The sequence below is a fragment of the Hordeum vulgare genome, chromosome 7H, assembly GCF_904849725.1.
Source record: "Hordeum vulgare subsp. vulgare chromosome 7H, MorexV3_pseudomolecules_assembly, whole genome shotgun sequence".
In the NCBI taxonomy this organism is placed as follows: domain Eukaryota; kingdom Viridiplantae; phylum Streptophyta; class Magnoliopsida; order Poales; family Poaceae; genus Hordeum; species Hordeum vulgare.
This window is the reverse complement of record NC_058524.1, coordinates 175,312,229-175,326,320: the sequence shown is the minus strand read 5'-3', so window position 1 is coordinate 175,326,320 and position 14,092 is coordinate 175,312,229. Positions and strand designations below refer to the sequence as shown.

Below are 14,092 nucleotides of genomic sequence, written 5' to 3'. Positions count from 1 at the left end.
TTAACATGTGAAATCTACAACAGACTACAAAAAAACAGAAACAAAACAAAATACAGAAGAAGCAAGCCCTACCAAATTGCTTCTCCACATAGCAAAAGCACTATTAGCACCGTTGAAGGCATTAGCAACAATCTTAGGATTATTGCCGTCCAAAATTGTTTCCTAGGTGAGCAAGAAATAAAACAGATTAGGACCAACAGCTTAAAAAGAAAATATAACAAACAAGAAACACTAAATAACAGAAAAAAAAGAACTACTTACACCAATATAAGAGAAGAAGAAATGTTTCTTGGAAACAGAGGGATGAGCTTCATTGAAAAGATAACGACAGACACACAATATCAAGAAATTGTCTACATGAGAATTGAACTAGAGAGAAGAAAGACTACGTAACTACAAAAAGCTTTTTCATATCGAATAGCTTCATACCTACAAATAAAATACACTTGAGATCAGGACCAAGAAAAAGAAACATAAAATTAACAGAAACATAACTAAAAACCAAAAAAAAACAATCGCTTACTTGCACCATTCTGGGTGAGAAGCAATCTGAATCATGGCGAGATGGTTACGCCTTTCTTCAGGAGAAACCGAAAAACGATTGACTTCAGGAACATAAGGATCTGAGTTGAATCTGCCGGGCACAACCATCCTACGAGGAAAACGACCACCAGATAAACTAACAGTAGAAGCACCAGGAAACTGACATGACGGAGCAGCAATTGAACATCCAACAACTTCTGAAAGATGAGAAGAAGCAACAGCAGGCTTGACAAGCATCGGATGAACTTCTGGGCTATTAGGAACCTGGAAGACAAAAAAAGGTCAAACGAACAAAATGCAAAAAGTAGAAAACAAAAATGAAAGAAAAAGTGAGAACTAAGAAAATAGACAAAAAAATTAAAAAGCTGAAATGAAAAATACATAATACATACTTCTATAGGATTACTATGACTAGTTGCAGGAGGAGCAAAATTATGGAGTTTGTTGTAAGCAACATCATTGGACCTAGATAGCTCTTGACACTTAGCATTGAACCTTGAGCTTCCAACTTTATGAACATCAACACCTGCCTCATTCACCTTAAAAAAAATAAAACGAAGTAAAATGCTAGCATCAGATAAATGCCCTACATAAAAAGAAAAATAAAAAGAAAAAGAAACAAAGAAATATAGAGAACAAAAAACACCTTCACTCCACCTAGGTGAGAAGAATTGAAAACATCAAGAGAGCATAAGTCAACAGTTGGGGAGCTCACGAGTTTCTTTGACTTGGAAATAGCAGAGGAAAGTACATTAACCATAACAAGGCAGTCCTAGAAGAAAAGTTAATAGAAGAAAGTTAAGACTGAAAACAAAAAATGAAACTACACCGAAAGCAATTAGAAAGTTACAAGAACAAAATACCTCACTTCTAGAAGAATCAAACGTCTTCAGAAATCAGTCTGCAACATACTGAGAACATTGTACATCAGCCAACTACAGAGGAAAAAGCAAAACAAAAAATTAAACAACAAAACAGCGGAAACTAGGGAAAAAGGATAAAACAACAGGTACAGAAAATAATAGAAACCTCATTACGGAAAAGCTGTGACAGACGAACATGAACAAGGGGTGACAGGCCACTAAAAGAATTTCCATCTTCCATAGCAGAATTTCTGTCAGCACTAACTCGCGTGCCATTGCAAGCTTTAGTAGGTGATTAGATACCAAGAGAATGATTAAGCTCAACAAAAGATGGAATCCCAAATGCATTAACACCAACTTTTTCCTTGGGAGGACCATCTATACAACAATAAAAAAAAGTCAACCAAAAAAGCTCTAAACAAATAACATCACGTAAAAAAGCACTCGAAGAAAAAAAATACAGAAATAATGTGAGACAAAAACTTAGCCAAATACCTGAAAGCACCACAACAGAATCAACATCTGGGTTGCCGCGTTTAGAATTTGAAGGATGATTACCTGAAAAAAACAAAGGTAAACACAAATACAATAAAAAAGCAACTAAAAAACTAAAGTTCACATGCTACAAAAGGGGATACCTGTTGGGGGCTCCAGTGGAAATGATGTAGAACCTTTTAATTTAACTTCACATAACACCGACCGAACAGCAGGGATGTCAGGAATAACCACAGTCTACAACAACGGTTCAAAATAAAAAACAATGAAAAAATAAAGAAACAACTACAACAACTAGTTGAACCACAAAAGAAAACATTGCAACAAAGAAAAAAATGCATACCTCAGCGTGTACTTTATCAGGAACAGAGCAACTAGATATCACTACTGGGTTCTCAATACCACCATCTGGGACAGGAGGAGGAACAATAGCAGTAGCAGGAGACGGCAAATGATGACTCTCTTGATGTACTTCAGTCTCTAGAACATCAACAGCTTTAACAAACTCCCTATTTGCTATTGCAGAATGAATTGAAACAGACTTATTGCCTATGAACAAAAAATGAGCAAAGAAAAAGGCAGTCAAAAACACAAAGAAACAAGATAAATGAAAAAAAAATTCAAAAGAATAAAAAAATAAGAGGATGTACTAACCAAAAGAGAACTTGCTCATGGACTAATTCTCACTGGCGGACACTTTTGGGAAGGAAGAATGCAATATACAATCCAAAACATCAAGAACAAGGGACTCTGCCCATTCCAAGATAATCTTAGGCTTGTCTTGGTTTCTCGACTCAACAAGCTCAATCACATCAAGAGCAGCCTGAACAAGGAGCCAAAATGAGCAAATAAATGGACAAAAATAACCAAAAAATAGTAAAAAAATTACAACTACAGTAAAACAAATTACCTGAGAGCCAAAGCGAGGGCCAATAGATCTTTGAACTTTCAATGCAAACGTACCATCAGAAGGGCCGATATCAACACTCTTACTACTAATGGTTTTTCCAACAGAACCCTGAGTCAAAAACAAATAAAAAAACAAGTCAGGCAATACAAAAGAATAAAACAACAAAAACGAAAGGATAACAAATATGGAGGAAAATGAAATAAAACCTGCAAATTAGTTGGAGCACGAAGCCGCTTCAATGGCCTCTTTCCAAAAGAGCGGCTGTTGTTTCTATCAAGCTCTGCGAATTGCTTAACTTTGTTACCTCTCCACGCAAGTATGCGAGGTTTCACATCAGGGACAGAGTGAAGGCCAAAATTCAAATGATCAAGGTAAGAAACCTACAAAACATACACACAAACACATCCAAACAAAGATTACAGACAACAACAAAAATACGAACAATACAAGAATAAAAAACAGAGAAAACTTACAGCAAAAGCATAGTGACATCCACCAAAGGTAACTGATCTTTTGGAAGCAACTTTAGTAGCATCCTTGAACTTTTTGATGCTACTCAAAAGCCACTCATACACAAACCTAGATAGATCATAACTACACACAGACCGACAATCCTGAAAGATATGGAGGTACTTCGGACTAGGACTGAGGCTAGAGTTTGGACAAAGAAAAGTAGAGAAAGCGACGATCATGAAACAAATGAAGACGTCCTCATCAGGTAAATCAACTTCAACACACTTAAGCTTGTTGGCAAAAAAGGACATTGTAGGAATACTAGAAAGATTAAAATGAGAGAGGATAAAATGACGACCAGACTCTGGATCACAAACAAGGGGTTCACCATCTACTAGGAGGTCAAGAATGTCATGGAGGTCATACTTAGTTAAGGGGATGAATTTCCTTTTCAACTGAAACTCAGAAGCAGAAACATCAAATCTCGATGCAAGCCACTTAACAAGCCTAAGGGGAACCTCAGTTCAGACAAAGCTGAGAAGACATCCCATACCATAATCCTCAATAACACCCTTATATCTAGGACACAACGCATCAACAACACCCGAGAAGAACTTTCCAGAGTATCTAGTGAATGTTGAACAATTGGGCAAATCTGAAGATCGTTTCTCTGCCTCTACAAAAAAGTCAAAAAAAGAACAACAGTAAAAAGGCAACACTAAAAAAGATACACACAAGGAGAACCACAACATAAATAACATTAGACTAGCAACCTAAAAAGATGAGGACAAAAAAGGAGGGAAAAGAGACTAACAACATTCCTCCTGCTAGCAGATGATATTTTCCTCTTGAGGTACTTCACTTTCTGTAAATAACAAATACAGAAATTCAGACCAACATAAAAAAGAAATAAAAAAAAACTGACTAAAGCGAGAACATAAAAAAGGAACATACATTATTGACATAGAAATTATAAAGAGCTTTATCAAACTTCGCATCCTCACCAGAACAATCCTGGAAATAACATTCACAGAATAAACAAACCAATTAATAAACTAAAGAGAATTAAAGAAGTAAACAAAAAGAAATTAAGAAGACAAAAAACACTACCATAGACATTGCATTAGAGGCATCATTAGCAAAATCATTAGGCACAAAAGGATCTTTCAAAGAATCATCACTCTCTACTGAAGAAACAATTGGAACATCCTCGTGAGAGACTTTCCGAAGCCTACCCATTGAGAAGGAAGCTGAAAAAAGATAAATGGGGCTCAACAAGAGAAATAACGAATAAAAGTACGGTTATAATGATGATTACAAAGAACAACTAGGCACTAAAACTAAACAAATAAATAAATTGCATAACAATGCAAAGAAAACAAATATACAGTGGAAACAGGGAAATAATAGCAGTACAAAAATGACTAAAATTACACGGGGATGAACTTACACAGAAATTAAAGAAGAATTACACTGAAAAAAGGGTAAAATTACAGTTGAATAATACTGATAGTGAAAAATAGGGAAAATGGGAAAATCACATTTATACAGTGGAATAACAGCAGAATAACATAGATACTTGCACTGAATAAAATGGGTAAATCACCTAAATGGGTAAAATTATAGTGGAATAATGAGTGGAAAACTGTAAAAATGTGAAGAATAACAGTGGAATCACAGAATAAAATACAGTGTAAAAAGATTGGTAGAATTACAGTGGAATCAAGGTAAATTTACAGTGGAATTATGGGTGGGAAACTATGAAAATGGGAATTACACTGGAATCACAGAATAAATACACTGAAAAAATGGTTAGAATTAGAGTGGAATTGTGGATAAAATTACACTGTAATTCTAGAGAAAATTACAGTGAAACTACTGCTCAAACTACATAGTAATTCTAGAGAAAATTACACTCAAACTACACGATGAATTACACTGAAAGTACGGGACAACATGCACAACAGATAAAAGAGAAAATTACACTGAAATTACACTGTAAATATAACACAAAATTACACTGGCAATTGGGACATATTACAGTGTAAATTACATTCAGAGTTGAGAACTGCAAAAAATAGTAATACAGGGTAAATTACAATGTAAATGAAGCCTAAATTACACAGTAAATCCTATACATGACAAGGAGAAATGGTAGGTAGCCCTACAAATTGGATACACCAGACCACTACAAGTAAACAAGCCAAATATACCTACCCCATCTACACAAATCAATACAATGCACCAAGCAAACGACCAGCGCACACTCACAAAATTTACACAAGAAAAAGTTGCAGTCAGATACAACGAACACATCCAAACACACTTACCATACTCTCTACATAACACAACACAAAAAACAACAAAAAGGGATGGTGAAAAATAGAGAATCCAACAAACAAAATCCCCAACAGAACATATACACTAGGAGAACACTTAAAACTACTGCAGTATTACAATGAAATTACTAACAAATAGCTTTGGATTCCGACTATAACTCCACTAAATGAGATGAAATACACTGAACATACATCAAAATTGCAATACAACTACACTCATACCCTAAAACAGACTACAAAAGGAATCATTGGCACTAGAAAAGAGGGGACAAAGTACAATACAACACTGGAATAAACTACACTGACAAAATACAGTACAGTTACAATGGAAATCAACTTAAATGATGGAACAAAAATACATTGGAAATAAACTAGGAACAAATCCAGGGTAACTAGCAAACAAAACACATGCAACTCATCATCCAAAAATGCTGAAAACACCAGTACCACAACTAAAGTTGATTGAGATAGGATCAATCACAAACACTACAACTCACTGACAAACATACATGCACACTTACACAGATAACCCTGAGATCTAAAACAAAGCTAGCTACATCCACAACTAAAGCTAGCTACATCCACACAAACAAGGAACAACAGTACATCTACATCGAGCACTACAACACCAACAAAGGTCCACTATAGCGAAATCCTACACGAGCACTACAGCAGAAAACGCCAGATCTAGCGAAATCCTACACAAAATGTAGCACACAACCACAACAAAACGCCAGATCTACCGACAAAGGAGAGGGGGTACCGGCAAACTTACCTTGAATCGGAGAGAGGAGACACACATATCTCACAGAACACCTCCGTATCAATAAATCTCCACAACTAAAACCAACGAGGCCACGAGAAATCACCAACGCCTCCGAATCACAGAGCCCACGGGGAACCAGAACAACAACACAACAGCAACATACACATGCAGGGGATCCCAAAAACCACCTACAAACGGAATCACAAACACATCAAATTTCTGAATCTAGAAACACACAGCCGCTAAAAACAGAGCAAATACGCGAGAGAACAAGACGGTAAACCACAGCAGCAGCAGCAGGGCAAGGGGAGAAAGGAGAATAAATCAGAATCCACCGGTGGAGGAGCTAGGAATCGCCATGAACAGAAGGGAATTGCCACCGCTTCCTTCGCCGCTCTCCCTCTCCCTCGGCCTAAACGAAATGAAAGGGCAAACAACACGACCCTCTCAGAATTTAAAAAGGACAAAAACCAACAGTGAACGGTCCAATCTATGCAGGGCACCGCGCAAACGGGCTAAAAAAACCAACCCGCTAAAATAAAAACAATCCAAAAACCGCAAAGTACAGGACGGTCGAGCGCGAATCTCCGCGCGAGAACGGACGGACAAAGATTTGAACGATTGCAAATTGAAAATCAGTTGACTGAAAAATAGCAAAACCTTAGATTAAAGCTGTGGGATTTAAATGTGAGATACGTAGTTATTTCGGATGCGAAATAAGTAGTAAATCTGAACTTATTAATAGAATGGATATACACATACAGATATGAAGTGTGGAGCTTAAATAAATACGTACATTTAACAACGGACAACGAAGTCTACTAGATTCACGGAAGCTATGTTTGATTAGATGGAGGTGCTGTTGGGAATGCCCTTGCCCGTGACGCCGGGCTGCGAGAATGGTTTCATGAGCTGGTACGGCACGATGCCGGCGCCGCACCGGTTCTTGAGCTTCCTGTTCTTGTTCCTTCCGTCGATGATCCCTTCCACCGCCTTAAGCTGCTCGTTGAACCTCACGTACGCCGCCCGCACCGCGGTGTCGCCGCCCCACGGGGCAGTCTCCATCCCTCCCAGGTACTCCTCGTCGGGGGAGTGGCTGGACAGCACGTCCAGCACCGCCATCACCAGCGTTGCCTGCACCTGCGACGGGAAGCATTCCCGGAGCGCCTGGTCCGGGTTGTCCAGGAACTTGTCGAAGGCGGCGGCGTCCACGGGCTCCTCCACCGGCATGTTGGTGCGTGCGATGGAGGGGCGGTTCGGGAAGTAGCCGCCGAAGTCGTACTGCCCGAAGTTGACGGCCGCGTGGTGCGCCGCCGCGACCCAGATGATGGTGGTGAGCGTGTGCGCGAGGCTCTCCGGCGTGTCGAGCTTGGGCCACCACGGCGCGTCCTTCTTGTCGGCGTGTCCCTCTGTGCGCACCTCCGTCCAGAAAGCCTGCAGCTCCGCGTCGCCCGTGACGCTGGCGGCGGTCGGGTAGTAGCTGGAAACGTACGCCTGAACCCACCCCTTGATGGCGTCCCAGATGAGGAGCCCGTCGTTGGCGAACGGGTAGTCTTTGATGGCGAGCTTGAGTCCGTGCTCCGCCGTGGGGTCCTCCTCCGCCATGCCCCTGCGGACGAGGTCGGCGGGGAGGGCCTCCATGTCGAAGCGCCAGAGCTTGTCGTAGGCGACGGAGCTGAGCTCCATGGCGTACCTCTGCGGGGAGAAGGTGAGCTCGATGATGCCGCCGCCGTTGATGAGGGCGGAGCGTGCGAGCGCGTTGATCCGCATGGTGTAGCGGAAGTGCGGGCGCAGCAGCTGGAAGATGGGGTGCATCTCGCTGAGCTGCCTGTTGGCCGCGAGGATGTAGGGCTCGACGGCGCAGTGCGTGCGCAGCCAGTGGGTGACGAGCTCGTGGTGGCCGGCGTCGTGGGCGCGGACGTGGGACTTGGCCATCCGCCACAGCCACGACTTGGTGGTGTCCGTGGAGGAAGTGAAGACCTGCCTCCACTGCGGCATCATGGGTGAGGCCGGCCGGGTGAGCTCGATGGCGAGGAGGCGCAGCGTGCCGTCGTCGGTGAGGAACATGATGGTGCGGGAGCCGTACATGGTGGTGTGCTGCAGGGCGCGGATCTTGTGCACGTAGGGCAGGAACAGGTCGTGGAAGTCGAGCATGAAGAGCCTCTTGTTCTTCACCGCCTCGGGCACCGTCATGGCGTGCCCCATCTGAGCCTCCAGCAGCTCGGCGGTGATCGCCGACTCGGCCGGCCCGTACACCGCCGGGTCCAGCTTGCTCTTGAGAGGAAATTCCTTGACAAGCTCGATGGCGTACGGATTGATCCCGGCCAGCGTCTCCCTGGCGAACTCCTCGTCCCGCAACCACGCGAACTTGTCCTCTACACTCGGCAACCAACGCTCATTTAATTTAATTATTACGAGTAGGTTCGTGCATGGCATGAAAAACCCCATTTGCTGCATGCACGCACGTGCATCTGGAGTGGAGTAGGAACGTACTCTGGACATTTGCGGGGGCGTCGAAGAGGAGGAGTTTGTCGCCGGGGCCGTCGCGGAGGAACTCGAGGAGGCGCGGCACGGCGGCGCGGAGGAAGCCGAGATCCTCGGCGCGCGGCAGCTCAACCCCGTCCTCGAAGAGCTTGTCGATGACGAAGAAGGAGGGGAAGCCCTGGTTGGGGTCGATGAGCGTCGACTGCACCGCCGGCACCGCCGCGTGGAGCACCGACTGCAGCGTCTTCACCGAGAACTGCACGTTCTTCACCTCCGAGAAGGCCTCGTCCCTCGGCACGTAGACGTCGCCGCTCCTCGTCTCCGACTGCGGGTCTGCACGTACGCAATTTGCACGAGTTACCCATGTACCACACACGTTCATGCACTGTAGGAGTACGTACGTAGTATCTCTTGACTTTGTCGTGTATACGTACGTACCTTTGGTGGATCGGGGGCGGCCGGTGCGGCAGCGCCGCGGGTAGGGGAACTGCTTGTTGCCGCCGAGGACGGGGCGGGAGCCGGAGGCACCGAGCTCCTCGCCGGACCCGAGGTCGTTGTACACGTCGTAGTCGTAGACCCGGTCGGTGGCCTTCCTCTGCCCGGTGCCGTCACCGCGCTTCTTGGCGAGGTCCTTCTTCCGGTAGGCCTGGAGACCCGGAGGAGTCTGGCTCGGCAGGTAAGGCTGCACGGTTCACAAATTTCAGCCACAAGAGCATAACACGTCATTCCAATAGCAAGGAAAGCTGCAGCTCAACTCTTTTTTCTTTTTTTGGAACAAGCTGCAGCTCAAGTTTAATGCGCACGGGTTCGAAACTCGTACGGGCGGGGCCACGTACGTACTTATCGGGGAGATCATGGGTCGTGCACTGCCCAACTTTTACGCAACCAAGTCACGATATGCACGTTCAGAAAAAGCAACCTACTCCATATGATAATATGTGTGCACACCATTGCTCCATGCACAATGATCACGTGGAAGCCTGGACACCAGTAGCTCTCGGCTACCTGTCTGCATCCATGCCGAGCGCATATCTTTCTGCATCTAATGCGCAATAACGAGCCTTGAAGTCCCTTAATCTCGAGAATTGACCATGCACGTCATATCTCCTTTACTTATGGTTCGACGCACGGTGGTTAGATGATCATGATCATCATATCATCATATAGCCTAAAGGCCTAAACTACAACGACTTGGCATAAATCTCCTATCGACCCAGTCTCGCTCAAGGTAAAAACAAAACCACAGAGATCACATCCACACGTTAGGCGAGGAGACTTGACTTGGTTCCTTACCTTGTTGGCGAAGAAGACGCGGTTGGCGTCGCCGGACTTGGGCGGCAGCCAGGAGTCGCAGCGGATGACGTCGGGCGGCGAGTTGCCGCCGGCGGTGACCACCTTCACGTCCTCCAGGAACATCTCCGTGCCGTGCTCGTTGGAGACCAGCACGGCGCCGACGGGGCCGAACCCCGCCGGCACGTTGAAGTCGGCTTCGTAGGTTACGACTTGGACGTCGTTGTCGGCCACCTTGTGGGCGTAGCTCTTGATCGTCTGCTTCTCCTCCCCCGTCTCTGCATTCACATGTGCATATGCAGCAGCAGCATAGCGATTAACATCAAGCACTATATACTCCATGATACAGCTCAACTTGCAAGCTGTTATACGCGCACAGGTGACCAGGTTTGCTTTTACAAAGTTTAAATTTTCGCAATCAGATGTACTAGCTAGGTGATGACCATGCATCAAACAAGTTTTTTTTAGTGGTTCAAACAAGGTGATGATCATCTATTAGAAAGTCTTTTTAATGGTTCAAACAAGGTGATGATCATCTATTAAAAAGTTTGTCTTTACTGAGAGAGGGACAAGTTGAACCTAGTACCTTTAAACTTTTTCCATCCATTGCATGAAAAATGAGGGCAGCTAGCCAACATAGCGTGTCAAACCTGCTATGGTATATATATATATATACTTGTTTTGGTAACTCAATTAGGACTGGTCACTTAATTTATGGTTGACTTTTTATGACAAACTGTATTGCAGCTCAAAGTTGTTGTACGTTGGAGTGAGTACCTCAAAAAGGACGAATAGTTTATTACAGGAATTTTTTTTGTAAAAACTAGTCGAACCAAACGGAATAACTTGTAGAAAACGACTGATGATTTTTTTTCTGCAGGCAACTTGAGCATCTATGATCGATGGATGATTTTTGTGCATCCGTCGATCTCTGGCCTTTGCTTCAATGGCACATCTGTTAGCTTATGGTTAGTTGATTCATTTATTCATTCGTCCGTCGATCAATTAATTCTATTATCGTGTTTAGCAGACGGGCAGGCCGGTTGACCCTTTGATTTTTCCTTGTGGTACGGTGTTAGAACACTTGTAATGGCTTCGTTTAATAAGTAAAATCAGATCTTAATTTGGGCTACAAAATGGTGCAAGTTGCATTTTTTTCACTAGACTAAACTAATTTTCTGCCTTTTTTGAATAAACCAAAATTAGTAGTAGTAGACAAAACCATGCATGCATGTCAATTTTATATGGTATATGTAGTACTAGTATACTTACTGGCGTCAAGCTCGGCGCTGACGAGCTCGATCTCCATGGACCTGCCGATGAGGTCCTTCACATCGTCCAGCGTCCTCGACGGCCTCAGCCCATCGAGGAACCCACCAACGGTGACCTTAACCGTCGCCACCGCCTTGACGCGCACCGAAGCACCGCCCTTTCCTGCCATGGCGGAAGAAGCACACCGTCGCCGCCGCCGCCGCTACTACTACTGGTCGGCACCACCTCGGACGGGCCAACGGAGGAGCACCGCACGATCAGCTGCGCACCGCCACGGAGCCCAGCGGAAAGCGAAGACGAGCGGAGGCCGCTGCCGGTGCTGCAAGTGGAGGAGGAGAAAGAGGGGACGATGCGACGACTCCCGATGGTGTGGTGGTGGCTCTGGAGGCTGGATGGTTTAAGCTGAGGAAGCGACATGGCTGGCTTTATAGGGTGGGCGTACGTACGATCTCGCTGCGTGTCCAATAAATTCGACGGGGCTTACGTGTGCGTCTGCTACGGCTCTCGTGCGCTGGTGGCTTGCGAGTTGTGAGGTGCGATTGGGCATGCATGCGCATGAAATTATATAAGGGATATTTGTATCTGTGCCCTTAGACTCTGTTTGATTTATAAGTCCTAGGACTTTTTTAAGTCCCAACTTATAAGTCATAAGTCCCTACCTGTTTGTTTACAGGGACTTATAAGTCCCGAGTCCCTACCTGTTTGTTTACAGGGACTTATAAGTCCATGTTGCACCTAATAAAATACACTTGTTCACATAATCCTTGTTCATACAAATGAATTGCAGAATAGTGACAACCGAAATAAAAATTGTTCATAACACTTGTTCATACAAACGAATTAACACTTGTTCATAAGAACCAAAATAAGACAGAGTACATAACAACCGAGATAACAGAAATTACATAAGCGCAGAACACTTCTTCATATCATTGTTGTTTCAAGGACCACAACCCACCAACGACCCAAGCTCTGAATTGATTCATAGCAGCACTGTCCATCTCATTTGTTGAATCATTTGTTGTAGTTGTTGGCATAGACAATGGTACATAATTTTCATCTTGATCACACAAGTCAAAATCTATATCGGCGAGTTGGCTTTGTCTAATAAAATTGTGCAGTGCAATGCAAGCCACAATTATTTTGCTTTGTTTCTGTTGTGGATAACTAGGCAAGTGAAACAAAATCGTCCACTTGTTCTTCAGGACTCCAAAACACCTCTCGATGACATTTCTAAGTGAAGAATGGGTGAAATTGAAGTGTTCCTTTTTTCCTCTAGGCATTGTGCCATCACGGTACTCCTGGAAATGATAGGTTAAACCCTTGTATGGTGAAAGATAACCCGGTCTATTTGGGTACCCTGAGTCGACAAGATAGAACTTATTAGGTGGAGGTTTTGGAAACTTGTCACCAAATCTGGATCCAGCAGAAAAAAGGCATCTGCTCCTCCTCCTCATCAGCCATGGTACGGTCACCTGGGACGCGGGGATCCTCATCAGCCATGGCGCGGTAACCTGCAGTCCATATGAATCATCATCAGCCTAATTGTCAACAGCAAACTGGTCACAGTATACTAGAAATATTATCATGTGCACCGATCACAGTTTGCTACATGTGTTAGCAAAAACTCAACAGCCCTAATGCAGTACTCGATCAAGCTGAGACGTAGGTAGCATAAGAAGTAAGTAGATGAACAATGAACAATACGAACTTGCAGATGAACTAGCAGGACCGGTTGAGTCGAACCTGCAGAAAAGATGAACTGCAGCGGCGACGAACAATACGAACTTGCAGATGAACTAGCAGGACCAATTGAGTCGAACCTGCAGAAAAGATGAACTGCAGCGGCGGCCGGGCGGCGACGGGGCGGGGCGGCGGCCGGGCGGCGTCGGGGCGGGCGGGGCGGCGGTCGGGCGGCGTCGGGGCGGGCGGCGACTGAACGGGCGGGCGGCGGGGCGGCGACGACTGGGCGGGCGGGGCGGCGGGGCGGCGACTGGGCGGGGCGGCGGCCGGGCGGCGACGGGGCGGGCGGGGACGGGCGGGCGGCCGGCGGCGATTGGGGAAGCCGGCGGCGGGCGGTGCGAGCGTCGAGTCCTGGAGTCCTGTCCCTGGAGCGATCGGGGCAGGCGGTGCGAGCGTAATGGGACCAAAATAAGTCCCAATAAGCTCCTATTAGAGAGTCTTATTTCATAAGTCCCAATTAACCATAATAAGTCCTAATAAGTCCCTTGTGTTTGGTTTAGGTGGGACTTATAGGGACTTTTTTAAGTCCCAAAACCAATAAGTCCCTGGAAACAAACACCCTCTTAGTTGTGTCCCCCTCAACTGATTTGTCCCTAATTTTTAAAAACAAGCGGTCTTGCCCAGCTCACCTCCTTCTTCTTGCGGTTTTGCCCTTCCGGCACGGCTCCGTCCAGTCAGCGCCGTTTGACCGAAAACGACGCGTTACTTTGGACATCGCTTGCCCCCGTGCTCCCTCACGCTCTCTCATTCCCCACTCTGTCTTGCCCCCGTGCTCACTCACGCTCTCTCATTCCCCGCGCTGTCTCTCTTTCCCTCTCACGAACCCTAAATTTCGGCGACAAGATCCATTGCGCAAGGTGATGGGGGAGAGTGGAGAGAGCGGAGAAGGCACCAACGGCGACAAGGGCGGCACCAACGGCGACAAGAGCAGCCC

The 14,092-nt window shown here is 45.2% G+C and overlaps 1 protein-coding gene across 2 annotated transcripts; it reads right to left on the bottom strand.

Annotated features, from left to right (window-relative positions):
• Positions 1–7,086: 7,086 nt before the first annotated feature.
• LOC123412610 (probable lipoxygenase 8, chloroplastic) lies at positions 7,087–11,864 on the bottom strand. Of its 2 annotated transcripts, XM_045105563.1 has the most exons (5): positions 11,416–11,846; positions 10,147–10,421; positions 9,292–9,535; positions 8,863–9,186; positions 7,087–8,744 (listed from the first exon to the last, which is right to left on the bottom strand). In XM_045105563.1, the coding sequence occupies exons 1-5, from the start codon at positions 11,582–11,584 to the stop codon at positions 7,216–7,218; spliced, it is 2,541 nt and encodes an 846-aa protein (XP_044961498.1). In that variant the 5' UTR covers positions 11,585–11,846; the 3' UTR covers positions 7,087–7,215. The 2 variants fall into 2 exon arrangements, with proteins under 2 accessions (XP_044961498.1, XP_044961497.1); XM_045105562.1 differs by having other exon boundaries at positions 8,863–9,535; positions 11,416–11,864.
• Between the last annotated feature and the right edge of the window lie 2,228 nt (positions 11,865–14,092).